We start from the raw sequence: 26,216 nt of genomic DNA, 5'->3' as shown, positions 1-26,216 counted from the left end.
TTTGACACCTGAGAATAAGGAAGGGAAAGTGTCTTTGCTCAAGCGATAGCCACCACTGTGTACATGTGTAATTTTTGTTAATGTTTCCTTTCAAAGGAGGATTTTTTGAGGAAATTCTCCAGGTTTTTGAACACAAGTTACTACCAGCTATAAAGGAGTACTTTACACTAGAAATTAGAAAAGCAAGTTTTTTCACAAGATCGGGAACTCACATATGTAAGGTAGGGAATACAACAAGGAATTCATAGAAGGAGTGTATTGCTAACTGTGTAAAATAGGAGCCAAGTGGCCTCAAGGCATTAACAGTTCCCAAATAGTACTGCTATTTAACGTATCACTGAAAGTTGTGGATATGTCCATTAATCCACTTGACAGAGCATTTCTGCATTATCCCAAGTGTTATCAGCTACAATCTGAAGAACATGCGTAAGACTACAAAGACATGAGAAAAATCTTCCTTCATTTATATGTCCTCTCCCCAAGAAAAAACTAAACTAGTTGGATTAATAAAATGTACCCAATCTGATAAGAACATTCTGTAGCACATTGCATGCAAGGTAGCTTTAGCTTATTTTGTTAGTAGGATTAATTTTTAGAAATCTAAGACTTTCATGTTAATCCCAGATAAGAGTGCAGTTTGGTACACTAAAATAATCAGATTACAGTGAATGTCAATGCGATTTGATTTTAAATGATGTGAAGCATGTTATGCCCCCTCATTTTATGAAAGGATGACCTAGAAGAATGTCAGAGAGGGTTCACCATGTCTTAACAGCTCCAAGTCACCTCTGCTTCAAGGCATCTTTAAAACTATGACTTTATTTATTCAAATACTGATTTTTTGACAGCAAATTAGCACAAGAATTTTTAAAATATGCAGACTTTATTACCACAATGGATGTGCAAACATTGTGCAAGAAACTGGTAGAGAAAATTACCTTCTACATGTACACCATTGAATTACCATCTGCTACAATCAAATATCTGATTTGTGTTTTCCATTTAAAAACCAGCACCCTACCTAGTCATTCCCACTAATTTGATTCATGAGCTTCCTTTCCGCATCTCCCCCGTTCCCCATATCTTTACTCTGATTGGTTGCAGCAGGGCTCATGCCTATTTTATTTCTGGTTAATCTGATTAAGCGAGAGCCCGGGATTGTGATGTCAGTGCATTAGTAGAAGGAAGTAATGCTTCCTGTATGAAGGATGGCAATTTTGACCTTTTAGAAGCAGGTCATGATCTGTCTACAAGATGAAAATAGAGCAAGACAAACTGCAGTAGTAATACCAACCCGTTCTCCGAAAGCATAGTTCAAAGTAAGATTATGGCTCGTGGACTGCAGGTAAGAACACATAATGCACTCATATTTAGTTATTTGATAGAAGGGATCTTATGGTCTGGGGGAAGAGTTTAGCTTCAGCAAAAACTGTAGAACACAAGAAATACTGACTAGTGAAGGGCCTCATTTCTTGTATTTACTCAGGAGTAACACTGGCTTTCAGAACAGAGGCATCTTAATAGACTTTTTTTTTAACAAATTTATGACTACTTATTTGACTTTAATATATCTATATTCATATCCTTTCATTCTGTGGTGATGAAACAATACTTATTTATGAATGTCTTTAATGTAAAAAATTACCGTAGTCAATTCTGTTGTTTTTCTCTCGCTTAAACTCAGAAACCTATATAAGTAAATGAACAACAGATGAGACTGAATCTAAATTAAAAGACTAACACCTCAAATTATGAGCTCATGATTTAAAAATGTAATGACTGTGTGATAGTTTAGTAGATTGCTTTATTATAATGGGATGCTACTGTATTATTTAGCATGTGCCACAACACAAATGCTTTTATGAGCCTGTAAGGTATAATGCAGCATGTTGCTATGGTGATGTGGTGCTCAAACTGATACAATCCTTAAGGTTCAGCAGACCTTAAAAAATGCTTCAAGCATAGCAACAAACAAGATATTAATGTAGCAGACATTGTTTGCCCAAAGTAGTGTCAATGAGCATAGTTGTTAACCTAAGGAAAGGTACTAAACTGCACTGTTGGAGTAGCTATAAGCAGTAATCACTATGCCCACCTGTATACTTCAAGATTAGCTTTATTCAACAGTTACATTAACATGGACAAAGCTCATCCCTCACCCGAGCTGAACCAGTTGTGATGCCTGTCATCAAATGCAGCAGGAAAATAAATCCATTGGCAACAAGGCTAAACTTTAACTTGCTGTACAGATGAAAGCCCAATTTATAACTGCAAAAGCAAATTGTAAGGCTAAAGTCCATTAAATATGGCAACAAGTATCATGATCGGGCAAAAGAAAAACTGCTCAAATAGCAGGTAGCTTAGCCATTGCATTTAAGCTGCAATTATGTAGAATGCAATAGAGATGATCTCACAAAAAAAAATTTAAAAAAGACCCCAAACCCACCAATAAAACAACCAACCCACTCTACAGCACTTCTTAAACAGTTTATCATATCAGTAGCTATTCTTAAAGGTGCTTTCTCTGTACTCCAAATGAAAATGATGCTTATATGTTCCAGTAGTCTCAAATAAACACTGTCTTTTAGCTTCAACCAATGCTTCTAATTATGTCCCATTATCACTGCTTCTTGATGACAGAATCCCATATCCTGTATGTGTATTCTGTCTGTCACCACTAGCAACCTCACACAGGCAGAAATTAGCCCATTTCAAACCGGCAAACTGGGTTAATATAACAAACAACAGTAAGCAGTTCTGCACTGCATTAAAGCCTACTCACAGATGCTACTGTCTAGCCTGATCTACGGCTGATACCAGTGTACCTGCCAGTATCTCTTCCAAGATTAACAATGCACAAAGAAACTTAATTTAAAAACAATCATTCACCTAAGCTTTCACTTTGCTGACTTCAACTACACAGAAAATAGTAACTAAACCAGGCAAAACAGTACTGCTGGCACTCTAAACAATGCTCAACTACAAGGCTTTTCTGTAAGTCTACCCTGGAACATCAAGGCTTATCAACTTTGAGTACTTGCAGAGCATGTTAGTTCAGCCAGGATGAGATTCTATATGCACTGCCTTGTGCTATGATAATCTGTTCTTTGAAATTATTGTTAACACCTGTCTCTCTAGTTTTATCTTTAAATGAAGTAGGCTATTCATGTCCAATATAAAATAAGCAGCAGTAACTGATTATCTCATTTTTGTGGCTACTGTGAGTTTTGCAAGTAATAACCTACTCCTGTTCCCTACAGTCCAATTTTCCTTTCTTCCTAACCACTCATCTCTCCTATGCCAAGAAAGGAGAATTAAAAACAATTCATCTGCCTAAACAGTTTGCAGGTGTTTACTTGTTTGTTAGCGATACTTGATGCTATTACCGCCTAGTTCATAGCTGTGCTGTCCATTAGCAAGCCACTGTACTGAGTTCTGTTGAATGCAACTGGTGTCTAGTTACCCTATTTTGCACCAGTGAAGCTTTGAGCCAGCTTTGAATTTTTCTTTCAACCAGTTCTGTACTTTTTAACAATAATACGACAATATGAGATGTGACAAAATCTCCCTGATTTGAGACTTTTTTCTTATTTCTAATACATATTAGCCCTCTGATTCACAATTGTTTCTACCTCATTATATTATTTTCTTGCCTGCCATTATACCACCATGTCATAAATGAACAAAGACCAGAGCATCCATTTTTGGTCTTGTAGGGTGGTAGAGTCCAAAGACACAGATCTGTTTGGGGCCAAAAGACTAGTCAGAAAAGAAGCCCAAATGGAGAATATGTAGCTTCTAGACATCCAGGCACCTCTGGATGCAACAGCCTGGAGCCAGTGCGCTGAAGAATGAACTGTAATTCTAAACCCTGAGGGCAAAAGTGTTAAGGCCCTGATCTATGGGAAGTAGCTATGGCTTCTCCCCAGCTGCGCAGAGGAGCAAACTGATAGCAGGGCAAACAGCGCAACAAGCTGAACTGCAGCTCAGCTGGTCTCTGGTTCCCACCTATGGGCACTCTGCAGCTTCTCCTCTTCCCACTACCCTCTCAAAGCTTCTCCTTTGGGGTATGTCTTTTCCCCTGTCATCAGAGACCACTGATGGTTGGTATGCACCTCTGTTAAAAGTTCAGTTGTGAACTCATGCTTAGGAGAGTTTTCTCTTTTACACAATGGAAAATGATGATCAGTGTAGTGCAGCATCCTAAAGTCACCAACTGAACAGAGATCAAGCTGTTATCCCAGTCTGCTTGTCTTAAATTTTAATTTTTGCTTGCCTACCACACAAGCTAGTTACTGTGCTCTACAGAAGGGGAAATGAATAATAAAAGAGGAGTACTATTTTGGGGTTTGAGTTGATAATGGCTGAGAACTTCTCTTATAATGACTGAGGCAAAGTAGTTATCTATCCATTCTCATCTCAGACAAGCACACTAGTTCCTGAATTATCAGACAGACTGTGAATTGTTCTATCAGAAGGGTCAAAAACTCTCAGATGTATTTTTATTTTGACACATTATTGGGGGTGGGGGTGGCGAGAGGAATCTTTGTCTGCATAATCAGAGACTGGAAGGTTTTTTCCTGTATGGCTTTGTTCTTACTCTTAGAGCTATCTCCCTTTCACTTGCAGATAAGAGATGAAGAAAGTGGCTATAATAAAAATCTATTTTGCATTCCCAAGCATTATGAAGAAGACTTAGAAAGAGTCTTCATTCCTCATGGACTCATCCTCGACAGGTATAAGGGTAAACAATGACAAGTGGCAATAGTGATGCCAATGATCCATTTCCCTCAAAATGAAAAGGCTGAGGCTCTATCCTCCGTGGCCCATGAGAAACATGGAAACTTACATTCTGGAGTTTAATACAAGAGGAGTTTTACGAAGAGGATTCTTCTAAAACCCCAGTTAAGTTTCCATGTTATCTCATATATCCTTAAGCTTTCCTATCCTGCCTTGTTTAGATACATGGTTTAAATCAACAGTATGTCAAATCGACTAGGCATCATCTTGTAAACTGCAAATATGTAATTGTCATAGGTCTTAATGTGGTCACAATTTGCTAGTTATAAAAACCTAACAGCAAGATCAGATTTTTAACTTGGACATTGCTTAATATACAGACAAATATGATATACAAAACCACTTAACAAGATTTGGTGTTTTGTTTTTTTCTTTCCAGGACGGAACGTTTGGCTAGAGATATCATGCAAGATATGGGAAGCCATCACATTGTTGCACTCTGTGTCCTTAAAGGAGGCTATAAATTCTTTGCTGATTTGCTGGACCACATAAAAGCACTAAATCAAAATGGTGATAAATCTGTGCCTATTACTGTGGATTTTGTTAGAATAAAAAGCTACTGCGTAAGCAACTTTCTTTTCTTTGGAAAATTGACTGTCCTCACAGACACATTCTGAATACTGGTATTTTACATAAAAGCTCCACAAAAATGGAATTTATGCATATATCCTGTTTAAAGCAACTCAATATATTACACACTGAAGAGCAACTGATTTACCAATCTGCCCCAAAGATCAGATGGGTATTGTATATTCACTGGAGTGAACACTCAGCAGAACACTTAACATGACAAAGCCAGGGTCAGGTCTCCAACATCATCCTCTCCAGCCCAAAGCCTCAGTACAGGGTCTGCTCTGTCTTTACCATGGCACCCTTTAGTGGGAGGGAGCATGGAGAAGAGCTTAGCTTCAGAGACTTGCTTATTGTCTCTCTCTGCATTATTTTTTACTCCTACAGATAATATTGGAGAGACCAGTTTTCATAATCTATGTGTTGGGGAACAGGTACCTTCTGCCTCAACCAATTGTAGTTGGCCTGAGCCAACTACTGTAAAGCAATAACTTATGCTATTTTTTTTCCTGTTTTATCTTTTCCCCTCTTTGAAGGCTAGAGGTCTGTGCACTGATCAAAATTTACCCCATGCTAAATACAATAGTTTACAATATCCTATAAATTTTTCATGGAATTCTAAACCAAATCTGTGGTAACAAAAATAACTGAAAGCAACGGCGTCTATGCCATGAATATGGGTGTACTCCTGTTCCACACTACTGTCTGTCTGCACTGATACTTCACACTCTCCTCTTGCTCTCAGCAACATAAAAGCTGTTTTACTGAAGGAGTGCTGTGCACAATTGCAGGTGTCATTTGATAGGTGAAAAGCAAGAGCAGCACACCATTCATACACATACAAGGTAATAATTTTGAGTATGTGTTATGTGACTTCCTTCTCTTCTTTCTCATTCTAGAATGATTCACCTACAGAAAAAATCAGTATTGTTGGCGAGGAACTGTCTACACTAAATGGGAAGGTATGAACTAGCATCTTCAGCTCTTAAGAGGAAAGAACAGTTCTTGTGTATCTACCAGGAAGTCCACCTTTATTAATACTTTGATACTACACATTTACAGCCACTTAACACCGGTTTAAAATGCCATGCTTTGAAACAGTGAGAAATTCCCACTGACCTCAGTAGAAACTTTATGCAATCAGTACCAGATACTTCTAAAGATCCTATTCCACATTTTATCCCACAGCCCCCAGAAATTAACTCTCTTAAATTGATTAATGCAGTATGATTCTAGAATGCTATTGCTATACATAGAATAATATATGAAACCTGACATAGGTGGCTTTCTTACAATATTTTATGCTTCCATAAATACTTAGAGACTTCAGAAAGCACTAAAAGTAAAGTGACAAGCTCCTTTGAAAATCAATTGCAACTTACTTGTAAGTGAAACTTGTAGTGCAAACTTTTCCTGGCTGTATAATTCATTGAATGTTTACATGTTGTCATGTAAATATTTTTTTTTTTCTTTTTCTCCTTACATGATCATTTCCAGAACATCTTAGTAGTAGAGGTAAGTAAAGATTGAAGTAGTGGGGCAGGGAACAACATGCATTTTTTTCTCCCTGTTGCACAATACCTATTGCATATAAAACAATTAATTTACAGTGCTGCCAGGGTTGCCTACTGGGTTTTAAGCTTTAAATTAATCCACTGACAGTCTGGTTTTTATTTCAGACTTAGAAGATATTTTTTTTCTCTCTCTTTCAGGACATTATCGAGACTGGTAGAACAATGAAAGCACTACTTTCAAAACTCAAAGAAAACAAACCAAATACAGTAAAAGTTGTAAGGTATAATGATACAGACACTTACTAATTTATTTTAACAAGAAGAGATAGCAAAATCATTTAGGTGAACACTTAGTGTATGCTGGTGGGTGTTTGGTTTTGTTTGTTTTGGGGGATGAGGAAGTGAAAGCAGGAAGCAATCCTTATCCAGCTGGTGAAAAACTAAGTATTTATTAAATTGGGAAATCTATGTATGCACTACCACCTTAATTGTTAAAATGAATAAAAAAGGTTTCCTGGCTCTTTTTGCATAGTCCATAAAGTCTGATGGATTCCCTGATTCTTACTTCCTCATGTCTGAAGGAAATTTTTCTCTTTCCACAGGTTTCTTAACACCACCTCAGTTGCCTCAATATTAGAATGACAATACTCAGGATTTCTCTTAATATCCTGTCATACAGGTTTTCAGAATCTAAGAGTTTGTTAGCACTTGCAAGATGACTTCAAGTGGCATTCTAGATCTGCTTTTAGATGATCTCTAAAAGGAAATTTTTGGGACTAACCCTGCCTCTGCCAAGCAATCATGGTGCTTTGAAAAAACACTTCTAGTTTTATGTACCAGTTATGCTCCTCCTAGTGACTGTCCAGGAGGTTCTTGGTTTCTTCAGAAGTACACAGGAAAAGCAAGAATGGATATGACCTTGTGGAAGAAATTGTAGTGACATTGCTCAGCTTGTCCTCTTCTCCCTCCCTCCCCACTAAAATCTTTACATGCCACTTGAACTTGCTTACCTTTCTGTGCTGTCCCAAGTTTGCTAATACATTGCTATGTGAAAAGATAATGACTTGGGATACAGAATTGAAAAGAAATGTAAAACAATAGAGTCATGTGGACCTTCAGAATGAACCTAGATCAGAGCCTTCACTTCTTCCTCAGTTATAGGGCTGAACACTACTTCCTTCTGTTACAATAATCTCATGGTGTTAACTGCATGATTGTAGAAGCTTATGGGCAAGGGTGGGAGAAGTGAAGCATACAGCTTACAGCAAGACATATTTTAAAAAACATAACCTTCTCTGCCTTACAGCCTGCTTGTTAAAAGGACAAATCAAAGTCCAGGTTACAGACCAGACTGTAAGTATTGTGTTTTTCTGGCTGTCTAAAATACTACCTCAAAATTTCACTTCCTGCAGTAAGTCCGACAGCTGGCATATGGGTTTCAGGAAGGCCAAGAGAAACTGCGAGAAAATACATAAAGATTTGCAAACTGACAACCAGCTATCCCATGCTGAAACCTCATGACCACCACCTTTTTTTTTTTTTTTTTTCCTCAGTTGGTCTGAGTGCAGGTTTGGCTATTTGTTACTGGATAGCAGGAACAGAATCAAAGCTTAACGTTGTATTGTTTGGCTTTGACCCTTGTTTTCAAACTGAAAACCCCTAAAGTTGCAGTGCATGTACTTTTACACACGTAAAATCTCACTCCTTGTCTCCCTCTCCCAGAACTATCTCATAAGTAGGTTTTAAATAATTATTTTGTTCTTAAAAAATGCATTTTCTTAGTGTTTTAATTGTATTATTAACTGATGGGGATGATGGAAGAGATTCTAACCTCTGTCATCAATTTATGGCTGTGATTCTCAAAGAAGCATGCTAAGTATCTTGAAAGCAAGATGATGTATTTGTTAGGTATTACTCTTACACAGCTCAGGCATTTGTTGAATATAATCTGTGTACTTAAAAGCTATTTACACCACCCAAGTATAAAAAGAATTGTATTTTCTTGCAGATATAGGCTTTGAAATTCCAGATAAATTTGTGGTTGGATATGCTCTTGATTACAATGAATACTTCAGAGATCTAAATGTAAGTACATATACGTGTGCCTCAACTCTACCACAGGTAACCAGCAAGAATATTAGCTTATACTCAGAGCTTCTCAACAATTAACAAAACTTCAAATCTGACTAGAAACTTCCACGAAAACGGCTAAAACATTATTAACATGCCAATCTGATAAGTCAATGTCAATGCACAAGAATTTGTTTATGCTTTACCTTTCTGTGAATCTACTCCACAAGCCCCATGGCCCAGCTGTCCTGGATGATATTCTGAATCCTCTAGGTTGGCTGGCAGCGTACAGTCTGCTGGCCCCATCTGAAAAGAGTAATTCAGATTAATTTGACGTTTGTTTTGTGAAATCCTATGTTGCTCTTTTCTAACCAAGTCTTTAAGATGGCTATGTGTGGACTGTGTGTGAAGGTTTTTCCTACACTGTGTAACATGTCCATCAAGATCTTTTTTCCCTTTGTCCCATTATAGTCTCCTTTGGCTGCACTGAGTAGTAGGCTTGGAAAGAGCATAACTGATAGAAAGAGCTGATTTTTTTTCCCTCCTTAGCTTTCAAAAGCACTTCCTTAAATCTGGTTAAGTGGAAAAGTTTTTCACTTGCAAGTCTTTTCAATAAGACAAACCAGTTCTATTAAAGACACATATTATATCTATGCTATTGCAAAGCAATATGAAGAATACAATAATTGAACAAACTTGACCTCTTCAGAATGTACAAATTATGAATTACAGATGAACTTGGAAGCAATCTTAACATCTCAATTTTACTGCAAGTAGTAAACTTGCACCCAAGCTCACAAAGATTACTGGTCTGCTGTTTCTTCCTTACAATGCTAGGAATTTAACTGAAAATCATTCTTGCATTTTCTTTGAAGGTAAAGATTGACTGAAGTTGTTGTTTGTTCTAGCACATCTGCATTCTGAAAGAGAAAGCCAAAGAGAAATATAGAATCTGATAACATCAGTCTTCTGGAACAATAGTTCAGTGGCATGTACAGCTGCATGGATGAGTAGTAAGAAGCAATCTACTAATTGTGTTCTTTTCACTGAACAAGTACAACATTTTCTGAAGATATTTTTCTATATTTTTTTCCTATATTTATTATAGAAAACAGGTTAAAGATGAATGAGTTCTGTTCAAGTTTCAGTGAAATCTGAACAGAACGCTGGCCATGAAATGGATATATACTCTGCTGGAATCACAGGGGACACAGCCAGGACATGTACATGTGTATGTGATTATGTTTGGGTTTTAATTTACTATATGAAGTAACACATTATGTGTATTGTATATAAACTGCACTTGATTTTACATGTGAGCTTGTGTGTATAAATATATACGCTGGTACATTTACATAAGGCACAGGCTGAGTAAGCATTTAAGGACATGAGGTTAATTAGGTCAACTGTACAAAATGCATACCACATGGAAAACACATTTGGTTCCTTAGCTTAATACAATGAAAAAACAGTAAACATTAACATAACTAGTGATTAGTTCTTACACATTCCACGATCAGTTCTCACACATTCCACGTAGTGTCACGTCGGGTGTTGTGTCTTGCTTTTTGAGAGATCATGTGTTTATTGTACCATTGTGGTATTACTTGAAATGCAGGTAACACTGTTCACTAGCTGTTAAGCCTGGATGATGAACCATTATAGCAGGAAATTGCTTCGGCTTCTTGTGTCCCCCCAATAAGAACCGGAAGCTAAATATTACTGCCCAAAACCTGCACCAAACCTGAGCCAATCTCTACCACCTCACTGTTTCCTGCCTGCACTAAATAATTAAAATAAGCTTTGAGACCTTGGGGTTTTTTTGTTTGTTGGCTGGGGTTTTTTTGGTGTTTTCTGTTTCCCCTCATTGGAAGAGTACTGAGCTAGGCGTTGGTGTTCAACAGGGTCTGTCGATGTCCTTTAGGTTTTAAAGAGTCCTGGTCTACAGATGATTAGGCTTTGTAGTGGTGCTTTCCAGAGGCCCCTGAGAGCGGGAGGTTGTGCTCTGTCACGTTATTCGCCCCTTAAAGCGGATGAGAGGTGGAATGCAGGTGCCTGTATGAGCTTTACCCAAAGCACTGGGGCCAGCACTGCTACAGCCCTGCGCCGCTCGCTGTCTAGCCCCTCTGTGGGCGGGCCACGGACCGAGGGCCACGCCAAGCCGCTCCGCGGGTTTCTCCTTTTTCCAGCTGCAGCGAGGGCTGCTGACAGCTAACGCCGTTCTTCTCGGTGTAAATGGAGGCCGGGAAAGCTATCGCTGACCGCTCGCTCACATTGGGAAGCGAGCCCGGCGGCGCCGGCACCGCCGGGGCCAACCCTCACCTCAGCGACCGCCCCGGCGCGGCGAGACGCCCGCCCAAGAGCGGGAACGCCGCGCGCAACTCGCGTGGCCTGCCCGCCGCCAATCAGAAGGCGGAGGCGGGGGATCTCGCGTGTTGATTGGAGGGTTCGGCCGTCGGTCACGGGAGGGGGCGGGAGGCGACGGGGAAAGTCCGCTCTCGGGTGGGGGTTTCAGCGATGGCGGCCGCGCAGCGGGAGGATGACATGGAAAGGTAGCGGAAAGGCGGCGGGAAGCAGCCGTCCTCCCCGGCCCTCCCTCCGCAGCGGCGTCCGCTGCGCCCGCTCGCCCCGGCAGCTCTGGGGACAACGCGGAAGGCAGGCGGGCGGGAAGAGACCCCTCCCCGGGCCTAGCGGGAGGGGAAGGCCGTGCCTGCCGCGCCCCCTGCCGGCTGGGGGAGAGGAGCCGCCGCGCCGTGCCCCGCTCCGCCAGCGGCGGGAGCCGTGTGGAGCCCCGTGGCCGCACTCGTTACGTCCCGCCCTGTGGAAACCCCCCTGCCGCGCCGCCTGCGGGGGGCCGGGGCGCAGCCTGGCGTGTCACGGCGCTCCCTTCTGTTTGCTTCTAGAAGGCGCGTAAAAGAGAGCGCCCGGCGGCGCCTGAGGGAGTGCGATGTTGGGGACAGGTTCTCCCGCCTGCCGCTGCCCAAAGCCTCCGTCCTCCTGCCGCTGACGGTGCGGGCGGGGAAGCTGCACTTGCTGCTCACGGTGCGGGCCATGCAGGTGAGGGGGCCGGGGCCGGGCCGGGCTCCCCAGGGCACAGGCGACGGCGGGGTGGCTCCCGGGCCCGGCCGCGGCTGGGGCTTACATGCCAGCAAAATGCCGGGTACCCGGGGCCCCGCCGCAGTGAAGGCTGGTCTCCAGGTCAGAAAAGGCACTTTTCAGCGTTTACTGTGACTTGTACGAACTGCCGGCGCAGTGCAACTTTTGTAAATGTGCCTTGTCAGTTTGCATTTAGCGTGACTGTTGTCTCCCTTTCACATACGAAAGCAAAAGGCAGCAACTCGAGTCCCCTGCCAGCGTTGTGTTTTCTTTTATAACTCTTGTTTTCCACATCCCCACACCCCCCAGTCAGCTGCCAGAGGTTATTTCTCTGTTTTAACGATGCTGAAAACTGGAAGTTTTTTCGAGTCATGCTTAGAAATTTAAGACTCTACAGTTAACCTAGCTGATAAACTGATTGTAAATGGGCTTTTTACTGATCTTTCCTGCACAAGCCTATTATTATAACGTACTTAAAGGTCTGTTATTTTAATGTGTATTTCAGAAGCTGTTGCTCTGGAGTATTTTAATCATACTGACATCTGTCAGTCTCTTAAGCAAGCAGGATGATGGAAAAATTTGAAGTGTTAAAGTGGAATGTATAGTATGAATTGCACAATACTGTACAAGTGATACGTGTGTTTCTCATAGGGTTTATGGATTAGTTGGGTATGGGCCCTCTTTTTTTTTTTTTTTTTTTTGGCATACCTCCTGGCAAGGCACATTTCTTGTGATCTGTAGAAACCTCTTCATCGCCATTTCCAGCTTTGACTGGAAAGATAAACATAAGACGATTTTGCAATATGAACAAGTTTCTATGTGGATCCAAGAAGAAATGTAAAACTTACATGTCACAGCAGTACTGCTTTAAATTCTAGCTGAGAAGATCACCAGGGGAAGTGTGTTTTCCAGGCGGTAAAAGGGAAGCCATCGATAAAGATGAAATTGATACTGCCCTCCGAGAAGCCAAAGAAGAAGTGGGACTCCAGCCAGAGAAGGTGGAAGTCGTCTGTAGGCTTGTGCCTGGAATTGATAAAGTAAGCAATAAACTGAGTAAGTCAGCATACTACTAGAACATAAGCACCAGCTATTTTCTTTTGTAAGGTTGATAATGGCCTTTACAAGCTTGTAACTGTAAATAACCACTACTTATTAAAGTCCACAGCCTGTATTGCCAGCGGAGCGAAGGGAAGAGAGTCTTGCTCTATATTTGGTAATTGTGAGACCACATTTAGTGTACCGTGTCCAGTCATGGACACACCGGAGTACCAGAAAGACAGTGCTAAACTGCTAAGAGTTTAGCAGAGAGCCACAAAGATTGTAAGGATATGGATTATGAGGAGAGGCTGAGAGAAGCGGGTTTATTCAGCCTGAAGAAGAGAAAGCTAGCAGGGGATCTAGTTGCTCTCCTCAAGTACCTCCTGAGTAGTTACAGAGGAGATGATACCAGGCTCTTGGTGTCAGGCAGTGGACGCAAGCAGCAACAAATAAAATCTTGATGAGATGCAAGGAGAATACTCTTTACCATGAGGTTAGCCAAACACTGGAACAGATTTTTCTGACAGGCTGTATACTGCTCATCCTTGGACATAACACAGAACTCATCCAGACAAGGCCCTCAGCAGCCTGATGTAACCTCAAAAGTTTTCTCGTTTAATATTCTGCTGAAAGCAGGGTTAATTGAGTCAGAAGGGGACTTCTGGAGGTTGTGGTCTGTGATTCTGGGTGGAACTGTAGCAAGTAGACTTCTCTTCCGAAGGTGTCTTTGGAGGGTAAGTGACTAAATTAACAGGCTGCCAATTTCAGTAACAATATTCAGTGTTGCATAGGGTCATAGTTGCATCAGGTTGCATAGTAACAGAGGGGTTACCGTTTCAAAAGACTTCATATTTTTTTCTTCAGGTTACAGTTTCACTTTATTAATATGCCTGCTGTTTGGTTTATGTCTGTTAGCCACTTACTCTTAGCAATGTCCTCCCCCCATTAAAAAAACAAAGAACTAGTTTTAAAATTGTATTGCAGAATGCTTTATTTGCCTTCTTAAATTATAATTTCTGTACAGATAACATTAAAGCTACATGGTTCAGAGACTATATATAAAAAGGATCAATTTAGGTTTTATAACGATTTTCAGCGTTTTCCAGCAAATTGCCTCAGTCAATAGAAAAGCTCATGTAGTTTTGGACCACAAAAATTTTACCTGTTGGATTCTACTTTGTCTTCGCTGTATGTACATTCCAAGTGATTCTGACTTGGATGGACTCTCTCCAGACTTGATTCACATAGCACAAATGTTCAAGTTTTGTTGTGACTGCTTTCTATTGAACAGTGATGCTTTGTTGGTACAAACGAATAGAACTAGCGACATATCTTAATGAATTTTGGTGTCCTTTTCATGGAAGCTACTATTTCCATAGATTTGCCTCACTATGGAAGAAGGGATTGTATTCAGAATAAAAATGTCCATAAATGAGCAGTTCCAAAAAGTGTATCTATTTTATAGCTAAATACACTTTAAACATATTTCTGTATCTATAGGAAAGTATTCCTCTATCCTAGGAAAAAAGATACAGAGGTATGATAAACCATAGGTGATCTGGAAAATTTCAGTTAAAATCAGAACTCGCCAAAGTAAATAAGGAAGACGTGAGACAGCATTCATTTTTTTTATTTTTGTAGCAGATTGACAAACCTTCTTAACTGCTATACGATTATACAGGATGAACAGGATATTTGTAAAATCATGTAACAAAAAAATATAAATTGATTAAAATATATTCAAAATCAAATAGAAATATCTTGTGTTTAGAGGGACTGAATTGCCTTACAGTTAAGAATATTTCATAGGTTTCTTGTACTCATTTTGTAACATCTGAAATGTCTTTAAAATAAAGAACATTCTTTTACTTGGTACAAATTTAGTGTTTGGGGAGGTTATTTTATTTTTTTCTTCTTCCTTTTAGATGAATCATGTGGTAACACCAGTTGTAGGATTTATAGAGGATACGTTCCAGGCCACTCCTAATCCGGATGAAGTGAGTGATGTTTTTGTTGTGCCACTGGAGTATTTTGTCAAGCCTTTAAATTACAAGACCTTGCCTTACAAAACCTCATCTGGTTACTCAGGTTGGATGCACTGTTTTATATATGATGACCATGAACGTAAAATGTCATTCAAGATATGGGGACTTACTGCACACTTTGCTGTATTTCTTGCTCTTGTAATTTTTGGAAAGCATCCTACCTTCAAAGTTGAGTATGATCTTGACAACTTAATTTCATCCGCTGAGACTAACTTCATGAATTTATATGCATCCATATATGAAAGAAAGAAGAGTAATCTATGACAAACTGGTCTGACAATTAATGTGTACTGAAGGTGGAAAAAGGGTTTTGTTTATTCCCTTTCTACCTATTACTTGTTTGAATTTTACACTTGAATTTCTTCTGAATTGCAAATCTATTAAAATTTATTTTTAAATAATATTTTCAAGCTGACAAGCCCTTACTAGGTTAATACAATTTTTAGAGCTGCCAAAAGCACATAGTATTTTTGATGGACTTAATACACTGTTCCAATTTCTGCCTTCATTTATGTGATCTAGGACACTTTCTGTGGTTTGCCTTCTGTATAATGAGAATACTATTTTATCTAACTTTTGTCTGTTTGAATTAGAACATGAAAAGTTTTGGGGGTCTGTCTTACTGTGTGGCGTACTACATATGGATAACATAAGGCATACAGTCTTGTGGAGTATCTTAAAGCACTTACAAAATGCACAATAAAAATATAAAAGGTGGCAAGTGCTTTCATGGTCTTGTTTTGTTTTGGTGGGGCTTGTGGAGGGAAAAGGGTGGTTGAATGAATTTTATTACTCTTGCTTAATTTAACATTTCTTACAAGGCAATTCTGTAGGCTATGGTAGACTTAGTATACAGGCAACAGTACTGCATTTTGTTCTTCAGCATCCTGTTAGCATCACTCGCTCAGCTCCTGGAGGGAGTAATCTTAAAGAAGGAAAAGTGGAGTTGAGTATTCATGAGGACTAAAATGCTTATCTGGAGTTGAACCTTTACCAGTCACCCTGGCAGTGTCAGACACGTGTTGTTCTTTGTGCTGTGAATCCTTGTTTCCTAGTTGCTGGTGAACTAGAAGCTCATTCATAGTGGTTGTGATCTTACTGCCAAATGGCTATGTTTTTAAAAGCACAATTGACTTAGGGTGGATTTTAGATTAGTTGCAAGTAAACAAGTTACCAGTCCTTAAACCACCGATCTTCTCTGAGTAACAAGTGTGAGTTGAAAGCGTTCGGTCCCTCTCAGAATCGTGTGCCCTAGTGCTACCCTTGAATAAGATGAAGAAAAATGGCTGTTCTTCTGGATATTTGCACTTTGTGCTTCCCACCTCTATTCACCAGTGGATGCAAGTGTGATAACAAAGTTCCTGGCAATTCTTGCAGACCTCTGTAATTGAGCAGAAGTTAGATTTTTACATTAAGCAGCTTTTGTAGTATACTTGAGGTTAGCTATGACTTTGGCAAAATGCATCCTTTTTACAAATAAATATTTCCCAAGTATGGCTTGGATAGCTAATTAGGATTTTCTAGGAAACCCAGTTCTGAGATTTTTTTGGTTTTTAGCTTCTTATAATTGCATCCATAACATTCTTCAGCTGCTGTGCTAGGACAGTAGCATGTAGGTGCTGAAGTACCAGCTTGTGTTTGGTAACTGCAGCATGACCTTGTGCTTAAGATGAGAAAGATGCTGGAGTTGCAGTCAGCTGACAGAAGTGTACCTAAACAAACCAAGGCTAAAATCAATGCAAGTCTTGCAAGGGCTGAGTTTCCCTTTGCCTTCTCTCCTTGCTACAGCTGGGCGATACTTATTATTTCTGTCTTCCCAGAGGTAATTCAGTGGTAGGTATTTGCTGCAGTATTCTGCCTGAAGAATTCTTTGTGCTGTGGCATTAAAGAAGTACAAGATTGGCAATCGGAATACTGGCTTGGAAAAGGCCTCAAGAATTAGCCTAATCTCTTGACACCTAAAAATGGAATTAGATCCATGATATTCTGACAAATATCTACTGTTTTTCTTAAGTTCCCCTGGACAAACCATCCTTTAGCCATGTCTTAAAAAGATTTAGCATAGCAGAACGGTGAATAGCTTGTTTCCTTAGTTACTTTCTGCACTCCTGAAAACTACATCACTGTCTTCCTAAGGCATTTTTAGTTTTAATGAACAGAATCCTTCAGGGTTTTTTTTTGTCAGTCACATTTTCTATACATCTCTCATCATTTTTGTTCCTTTTCAGAATCTTCAGTGAATCATCCTGGTCATATTATTCTGTTTAACCATTTATTTGGGTTGGATAGGACAGGATTGCTTCACAGCTCCTTTTTAATATAGCCCACTGTGACTGCTGTTTGTGAAGCAGCACAGTAATATTTACTCATATTCCACTTCGTCCACTAAAGTCGCCTTATCCTTTTCTGAAAACGCTGCCAATTGTTCCTATATTTGTATTTATTGCATTCTGTACTTGAACAGTTGATTATTCCTTCCAACGGTAGCACTTTCCATTTGTTCTCATTGAATTGCATCCTGATTTTTTCAAAACAAATTGTAATGATCTATTACCGAGTTTGTCAGACATTTCCGTTTTGCTGTTATCCTAAAGTTTAATGAATATGTTTTCTGTTTCATTTACATTACAAATGAAACATTTCTGTTACATTTGCATGTGCTTACTTGGAGTAAGCACACTCTGAACAGGCCTCTCTAGAATCCCAATTGGCAATTGCCACTTCGACAATGAACTACGAACTTCTGTGTGTTGTTTTCTAACCAGCTGTGTAACATACTACTATTAGTTTCCACAGACCAACCTTTCTTAGGTTGCACACAGGAGTAATAGGCAGGGCTGTATCCAAAACTTGAGGATTTATAGTTCTCTCTCTACACCAAGGCTGGTACCTGCCCCACGGAGGAAGTGAACACATTTGTAAAAAAAAAAGTCCATAGGATAAAGACAACAGTTGCTACAGATGTCCTTGTTCATTAAAGTACTTATGTAAAGGTTATTTGTTCTGATATCTTCCCAGGAACTGGAACAATTTGTGTGAGTTCTCCAGTTCCTTCATAGGGCACTATCTGCCTTTTCCTAGCCTCTGTCAGGGAGGAAGATAAAGTTCCCCAAGTTTCAAAGATAATTGCTAATAATGTTGAGATTGGTTCTTAAGAGAATGGCTGTCGCATTGGGACATTTCAAAAGGTTTGGCCAACTTGCACATTTTAGCATATCTAAATACTATCAAACCTTTCATATTCCTGCGTTAGCTCTTTTGGTGCCTGTGTTAATTATATTTGATACCAGTTGACTTTTTAAGTTAAAAGACAAAAAAGACCTTTTTTTTGAGCTAGGATGAAATCCTTGGAGAAGCAGTAGCCATATTTATGAAGAACAGCTTTATTTTTCATCATTAAACACTTGTGAAATTGTTAAAACATTTTTAAAAGCTTAACTTCAAACTCTTAATCATATTATTCATATCCTCAGTGGTTTCTCTCAATGCTAATGTATGCAGGAAAAGTAACTAATTAAAATAAGAACATTCTTAATTAAAATAGAGCAAAGCAATTAGACCTTTGATTAGTAAACAAAACAGGTACTGAGAGACATAATTACTAACTTTCCATCCTCTTCTGTTCCCAGCAGACTTTTTTTTTTCTTCATCTCTCAACCAGATCTGGCACAGAAATTGTACAAATTGTTCAAATTCAAACCTTAGTTTGTTTTTATTTCCTTTTTTTTTAAACATTTCTGTATGGAACTGTGAAGGACAGCAACAACAGTTACAGCTGTTGTTCCTTTTAGCAAATGCGAATCAAATCAACCATTTGAACTGGTTGAAAAACAAAACTTACAGAGGTCCAACCAAAAACCCTTGAGTGATTTGCAGTAAAACCGCTGGGGCTTCATATGATGCATCCTACATAATTCTACTGACAGTAGTTTTGCAATTTGGGAAGTACTTTCTTCACTCAAAAACCTCATTCTTTCTTTACATACCCATCTGGGATTTAGAGTGCCCAAAAAAATCCTTTGAGCACAAAAAGAATATAAGGAAATTTCAGTGCTTGTTACTAAAACTGTAATTCTGCTAGTCCTGCATGTACCTATAGGAAATTGTTTCATTGTGCAATTTTCTGATAAAATTCTTCCACAGTTCTTGAGGCAGAAATTAGAACGTGACTACCTCCAAGCTAGGCAGCCTTCCGCATCAATCCGTGTCGTGTTCGTAGCCTCTTCCTACCTTCAGGAGGGAAGGAGTGGGGAGTGCCCCAAGCAGAGGGTCAGGAAGTCTTTCCAGACTCCAGGCATTTTTCAGGGTACTACCTCTGAAGTACTAGAGAACTGAAAGCGTGTAACCCTCACTCCTCCTGGGTAAAGTGCCCTGTGTAGTTAAATAGCGTATTAAAGGGAAGTTGCATTTGCTCTGCACCTCATGTTTTTAAAGGAGAGCGTAACTGTATTGTTTTGTGTGAGATCAAACTCCTGAGAAGGTGGATCCTCCAGAGAGATGGGTCTTTGCCTGGGCCTTGAGCTGCAGGGAAGCTGTGTAAACTTAAAAGGAAAAAGACCTAGCAGATGTGCTGCTCTGAGAATTTCGTATTGGGAAGTGCTGTGTTCTGCCCTTAAACTGGTTCACAACCCAGGACAATTAGCCCTCCCTTTTGTTGTACAGAGAAGTTTAAGCATCTGAAGAAGGCTCTGGGTTTTGTTGAATGTGCCAGGTGCGTTGCAGCTTGACGCTGCAGTGGTATGGTGCTTCAGTTCCCTTTCAGATCTGTCTCTAAACTCAGCGTAACAAAGCACTTAACAAAACCTGGGTGTCTCAGTGTTCCCTCTTACTGGTCCTGTGTTACACCTGATTATTATTAAAATAGATTTGTATCTACTTTTATTTTGAATGTGGTGATTTTAAAGGACTCCTTTACTTTGAGTTATTGATTGCAAATGCATTTGTGCCTTGTTTGGTTTTAGTATGTTAATACACCTTCCGATTTGAAAAGGTGTTTTATACGTAAATATTTACTCTTTGCAGTTTTTCTTACAAACAAATCACCAGGACTATTTCTCAGTTGAAAAAAGGTATTAAAAATATATTCCAGATTACGTTCTCTAGCTATGGGGTAAGTAATGCTAGCATGACAGCAAAATGTATGCAAAGGCTTGTATCAGAACAAGAAAATTACTGATATGATGTAAAATCAACTAAAAATAAGTTCAATGTGAGTTGTTAGTCATTCTTTTAGTTAATGTGCAGTGATTCAGCATTTAACATTTTTATAATTTTCAGTGCTCAAATAATCAGGCTTTTAACATTTATATGAACATTTTACATTTATATCTATTTGATAACGTAAATTGTATTTAACAATTATAACCATACAAAAAACCCGCAACTTACTTAAACAAGGATATAGTAAATAAATACATATATATACTAGTTTCCAGCCCTTCTGTGTGGGGAAAAAACCATAAAATATTCCTTTCAGGTTCAGCATATGCTGCCCAATTAAAATGCGTGTCACTTTTGCATAGCTAGAGTTCATGCAGGGTTAAGGTAGTTTAGTTAGATGAGAATGTAAATATTCAAGAAAGGAGATTATTTATAGTCAGCCTATGCCTAAATCACATATATATATAAAATAGAAAATCTGGAGGTGCTTTTGTCTTTCAAGAAAAAACTCAATGTGATTGCTTACATGTCAATATGTATGTGATGTAACTACAGTGATTCTTTTTTTTAATAGGTTGCCATAGCAATGCAGTTTTTGCAACAGTACCCGTTAAACCATCTCCAGTTAAAAAAAGAAATAGTTATAGTAAAAAGGGTCATTAGGTAGTCCCTCTGTCCCTCTGACCTGACTTATTCCCAAAATCTAATCTAAGAAATAAGGAAGACAGAAAAAGGAATTGCACTTGTTTCTGGTTCGTTGCAGAAGCTGTAATTCTGTAGTCACAATGCTTACTTAGTGTATGGGGTTCTGAGTTTCAACATAAATCTCTTTACACTTTATGATGTTAATTACATTTACTATACCGTATGGTTGCCTGTTAGTACTTCAGATTTAGGGTAGGTTTTCAAAACGAAAAGTATGTGTGCTCAGAAGGAAAACATTCAAGTAATGATGAAACATTAATGAAGAATAATCATCCTGTTTGTCAGAATCTGCTGAAGGGGAGAGATTGTTCACCAGCTAGCAACAGACTCATCATTTTGAGCACATTTACCTCTTCTCACCCTGATTTCTGCAATCCTTTTGACTGTCCAGTCAGGACCATTTATTGACCTTCGTCTATCTTGATCTCCACTCTCTACAAGGTACATTTGGACACGTATCAAAGATACACCCCTACAATTCATCCTGCAGCTTCTGCAGTGCTTGATGGCTAGCACAGCTGCTTTAAAATATTTGCATAGCTGTTCTTAATGAAGTGCTGGCATCCCCTTTCATGCCTATAGTAAAATCCAGAACTACTGGCAACAAACAGGAACTGTTCTTTGGAGGAAAGCTAAATTTGTCTTTGAGCCCTGTGGTAGATCATCATGTTCCTCCAGAGCCCCGGTAAGAGTCAGGTATCCAGTTGTTGAAAGGAACATGAGCAATTCCAGGCAGAGAGCTCTGTATATGTTTGAAGGGTTAAGAACATAGTGATGTAAATCTATATTCAGATAGGTTTGTATATAGAAACAAACACCCATAGAAAAGGGTTGACAAACAGGACATTTAAATAGTGTTTGTTTTATTCTCTATTTTAGAGAAAATTAATGAAAATATTTTATTTTTCTAATAATTTAATTGTTGCAGATGTGTAGCTGGCATAAATCACAGTAATTTCATTGACCTTAGCACAGTTGTGCCAAAGTACACGCTCTGAGGCTTTAGTTTATACTGCATACCTACTTTAACTGATAATGTATATTATCTCAATTACATTTTATCTTGTATCTTTCAATTCATTATCTTATTTTGTCACATTTGCATAACAGGTGCTATCAGTTGTTCTACTGAATAAATCAGTACTTTCAAAGCTGACTAAGATTGTTTAGAATATATTGTTAAAATATTAGGGTGTAATTCTAAATCTAAGCACAACATCTGTTTAGATCATCTACAGTACTGATTCACAGATATTTATGGGAAACAAACTGAATAAAATGGGAGTGCTATACTTCTTTGCCAGGTTTCATTGCTAAAAATGGAAGTCATACAGAATGCATTATTTGTGGATTTCAGCTATTAACCATTAAACTAGAAATGCAGTAACTGATGAATTAATAGCAGATGTAAATCAAGGTCCACTAACACTTGTAAAAGTGGAAATACTGTTAACAGAAACAAAGTTGATGTTACATACCTGGCATCAAATTGATCCATACTTGAGGAAAAGAAAAAAGGGGTGTGCAGTGGATGGAGCACCTTCTCTACAAGCTTCAGGCTGGAAAGGGCTGAAAGGCAGCTGATCTGGTTGAGACCTTTGTTTCTGTGAGAACCTGTTAACCAGGACAGAGCTCTAGAAAAAAGACAGAAAAAAGGAATGATTGGGTATAAGAGCATAAGAGCTCTGTGGTTAAGAAACAGAATCTATCTGGTGAGGGGCAACAGCAAGGGGGTGCGCTAGCAGGGGCTGTGGTTAGACCTCCCTTCCGAGAAGGGGAAGAGACCAAAGAATTAGAAAGGTGCCTAATGTCGAAGAAGTGATGTGTGTCTGGAAGCAAGCGGCGGGGAGCAGCCAGCAAAGAGGGTGCCCCTGCCGGGTGCGCCAAGCAGCCGGGTCCGGGCGCCCGGCCAGCCCGGGGAACCTGGGGCTGCTGGTTGGAGCCCCCCGAGGCTGGCTGGTGAGTCCTGTGGGCAGCCAGGTCAGGGGTAGCCAAGCAGCATGACTGATGGCTAGCTAGAACGGGACTGTATTTGTACATCTCCTCAGCAGCACGTGGTTGGCCACATACAACTTTCTGTTACGCTCACGTTACGACATCTGGAACGATGGGTTTACTAAATAATTCTCCTGGTATTTATTCTAATGTGCTAGAAATAATTCTGTTCTTCTGATTCATTCGGACTGACTGTACATCAGTGGCTGAGAAACATGAAGATACACTGTTAAGCCTGGATTCGTAATTTTCTTCAAGACTGAACAAATAGCAGCCTCCAATATCCCTAGCTTGCTTTGTTCACTCAGTCTTACTAGTCCATCATGTGGCTGTTTAGTGAAGCCACGCAAATTGATAATTGGTTTTCTTAAGCCCTAGAAATGAACAGGAAAGAGCGCTCTGCTGCTAGGAAAAATATTTCTCTCAAGTAGAAGGAAAAAATCTCTTTGGTCTGAGAACTGTCTTCCAAATACATTCCTGTTATTTGTAACACTGATTTTAATTATTAGAATTTTCTGTAGTATTTAATCCAGGTCTGACTGAAGGTAAGTGATTACCACACTAACTTAGGTACTACGTAAAACTTTGCTCTGAATTTAAGAGCATCGATCAAAATAAATGCTCCAGTGAAACCTCACTGAGTATCGTTGTTAGATTCTTCCCAGATAGCCCAGACAGGGGCTGTTATCTAACATTGCTAATATGCCACATTCAGATACATCCTTGGGTCTTAACTGTCAGTAAGGAAGCTCCTTTGACATGCTCCAAGATGTGTCATTTATATCTGAACTGATATTCACAGATGTCCAAGCTGAGAAGTTTTCGGTGAGCATTTTTACTAGTTTATGTTGTGAGTGTAACATGAAGAAGTAGTGAATTTAGAATCCAAAGAGACAAGCAGGGAAGGATGGAGGATGGTGAATGGGAACAAAAGAGGGTAAAATGTTTCTTAGTTGCTTGAACTATTGATCCTATTTATTAATACCTACATTTGTGTCCAGAGGCCCTGCTTGAGATACAAGAGTCCTTCTGATGAAACTTCCTGCTCTTGAATCTTCTCCTTGAGAAATGTGAATTTCAGGAAGTGTCTGGCATCAGAAGAGTTCCTCAGCTACATCCACAGGGCCAGAAATGCAGCTGTGTATGTTCCGTTGGCCATTTTGCACTTGGCAACTGCGCAGCCTGCAGCCTTATTTCTGTAAGTATTAAATATTTCATTTACTTATCAAACATTAAGGCTTATTAAGCAGGACAGACAGATGGTTCACAATTTTGTGTGGTGGGCAATCGTATGGTTCCTGGAGATGTATTGCAGAGCTCAGGATGTAAAGACATTTCAGTCACATTTAGGCACTGTGAGTCAGATGTGCAGCTGGTGGAAATTAGTGCAGTTCCAGACACACTGATGATTCGTCTGCTGTGTGGAGTTGTCCATTAGAAAAGCGGGCATGGCAAATTCTAGCTTTATTCAGTACAAAAAATGTTCTTCGCTCAAAAGCTTGAAGGAGTTTTCCTTGCTTTCAGTAAGACTGATCAGATAAACAGGACCAGAGCTCTTACTGAATTGGTAATCCAAATTTTCTCCCAGGTGCCTGTCAGCGTGAGTCCTGTTAGGCTTGCAGTGTCTGTCCGCCATCCGGGACTGGGAGTACTGGGATACCTTGCAAAGGCAGACAAAGCAGAGGAACACCCAATTCCCTCACACCAGCCTAGGTGGCAAAACGAAAACTTTTCACAATTTCTTATAACATTTTTGAAATTCTTCAGTATAATCATCAGTCTTTTATTTCCACTCTATATAATTAAACTTCTCTGGGCTGAATTCCTTCAATTTGGTACTTTCTTTGGACTTTCCAGTATGTATGCCTGATATATCCTTCGGCTTCAAGCTTTCACAGTAGTACAACAGGATGATGCACCTCCAAAACAGTCATAACATATGTCTGTTCTCCTAAAGTGAGGGTTGTGTCTTAAGTAAATGCTGGCTTAGCTCATCCAGCATTCTCTGCTTGAATCTGACAGCCCAGAAACGTGACACTGAAATGTCATCTTTGGAGAATACACTATTTAAACCTTATGTGGAGTTTTGGGGAAGATTGTTGCTGGGGTTTTGAGGAAGGAGTTGGTACTTACTTTCTCTCTTATGTGTTCTTAAAGCAGGAAAAATATTAAAGGTAGAAATCTGTCCTTTTTCTAATTTTTTAAAAAAATTACAGTTAAAGCAATGCCAAGTAAACTCACAGAGCCAGACTGTCTGAAACTTTACTAGTTGAATCACTAGGGACTTGAGAGGAAAAAATCTCTATTAAAAAAATCAGCGTTTAATATAGGAAGAAACTTATATCCCATTAGAAAAACATCAAAGCCAAGAAGGGCAAAAGTAAGTGGCTTAAATGCTTTCATGAATGAGATCCTATATTATCAGGATCCTATCAGACTGAATATTGGATAAAATTCACCCCAGTGTAAACTGTTTTGCACAGAATAATGTAAACCAGGCAAGGGCCACTTAAATCTCTTCTTAAAATTCAAATGTGGTTTCACTGAACATTTCCCTGGGCTAAATAGTACTTTGTCATAGATCTGATGCTTCTTTCAGGATCAAAAATCAGTCTGGGCACTGCCAGGATGTGACGGGGATTAAAATAACCATGATGGTGCTAACAGGTAAAGTCTATCTCTATGCTCTGTTCAGACTATGGTGTGTGCCTCTATACTTTATTTCTTGTCCATCTTCCTTCTGGTTTATGCTTAACTTACCTGGGCTTTATTTATTGCTGTTGTTCAGTCCCTCACAATATTTTCTGACAGATAAATATACATTAAGTAAAAGATGGAACATGAAAATAGGTGCTCTCAAACATAAAAAAAAGCCATTGATTCTAGGCGCTTGCAGGTGGGTGTTATCTGTACTTTATATTGCATTTAGGGCTTCAACCTGCAGTAACCTCAAAAAATTTCTAAGGAATCCTTCCTTTATATCTATTCTTTTCCTATGTGCTTTGTGTTTTGAGGGACATATTGGAACAATTATTCCTTTCTGAAGCAACATTACATTCCTTTTGTAGTGAAGGCAATTAAAACTTAGTTGTGACCTGAGCATTTACTTAGATATGTCAGTTATTCCAGATCTCATCTATCTTTGGTCAGTGGAGCTATCTGAATAGCTTAAGTTGCTATGGTACATATTTCTAAAAAAGCATGCATTACCCAAACCTGCTGA

The 26,216-nt window shown here is 39.3% G+C and overlaps 2 protein-coding genes across 3 annotated transcripts; both read left to right on the top strand.

The window, feature by feature from the left end:
• Nucleotides 1-1,179: 1,179 nt before the first annotated feature.
• On the top strand, nt 1,180-10,763 carry LOC130159409 (hypoxanthine-guanine phosphoribosyltransferase-like). Of its 2 annotated transcripts, none has more exons than XM_056361020.1 (9): nt 1,180-1,345; nt 4,630-4,736; nt 5,180-5,363; nt 6,270-6,332; nt 6,868-6,885; nt 7,083-7,165; nt 8,191-8,237; nt 8,893-8,969; nt 9,830-10,763. In XM_056361020.1, the coding sequence occupies exons 1-9, from the start codon at nt 1,328-1,330 to the stop codon at nt 9,842-9,844; spliced, it is 612 nt and encodes a 203-aa protein (XP_056216995.1). In that variant the 5' UTR covers nt 1,180-1,327; the 3' UTR covers nt 9,845-10,763. The 2 variants fall into 2 exon arrangements, with proteins under 2 accessions (XP_056216995.1, XP_056216994.1); XM_056361019.1 differs by having other exon boundaries at nt 1,182-1,345; nt 9,863-10,763.
• Nucleotides 10,764-11,382: 619 nt separating this feature from the next.
• Nucleotides 11,383-15,850, top strand: NUDT7 (nudix hydrolase 7). The gene is made up of 4 exons (XM_056361018.1): nt 11,383-11,506; nt 11,858-12,011; nt 12,929-13,087; nt 15,014-15,850. The coding sequence occupies exons 1-4, from the start codon at nt 11,472-11,474 to the stop codon at nt 15,395-15,397; spliced, it is 732 nt and encodes a 243-aa protein (XP_056216993.1). The 5' UTR covers nt 11,383-11,471; the 3' UTR covers nt 15,398-15,850.
• The last annotated feature ends 10,366 nt before the right edge of the window (nt 15,851-26,216 follow it).

This window comes from Falco biarmicus, chromosome 15, assembly GCF_023638135.1.
Source record: "Falco biarmicus isolate bFalBia1 chromosome 15, bFalBia1.pri, whole genome shotgun sequence".
Taxonomy (NCBI): domain Eukaryota; kingdom Metazoa; phylum Chordata; class Aves; order Falconiformes; family Falconidae; genus Falco; species Falco biarmicus.
The sequence above is the reverse complement of the archived record's forward strand: the minus strand, read 5'-3'. Positions and strand labels throughout refer to the sequence as shown.

Bases quoted from the DNA above. Each gene is read 5' to 3' on its own strand.
- LOC130159409 (XM_056361019.1), top strand. The intron at 4,737-5,179 runs GTATAAGGGTAA...TTTTCTTTCCAG, and splicing joins CATGGACTCATCCTCGACAG to GACGGAACGTTTGGCTAGAG. The intron at 8,970-9,862 runs GTAAGTACATAT...TGTTTGTTCTAG, and splicing joins AATACTTCAGAGATCTAAAT to CACATCTGCATTCTGAAAGA.
- NUDT7 (XM_056361018.1), top strand. From the start codon at position 11,472: ATGGCGGCCGCGCAGCGGGAGGATGACATGGAAAG. The intron at 11,507-11,857 runs GTAGCGGAAAGG...GTTTGCTTCTAG, and splicing joins CGGGAGGATGACATGGAAAG to AAGGCGCGTAAAAGAGAGCG. The intron at 13,088-15,013 runs GTAAGCAATAAA...TCTTCCTTTTAG, and splicing joins TTGTGCCTGGAATTGATAAA to ATGAATCATGTGGTAACACC.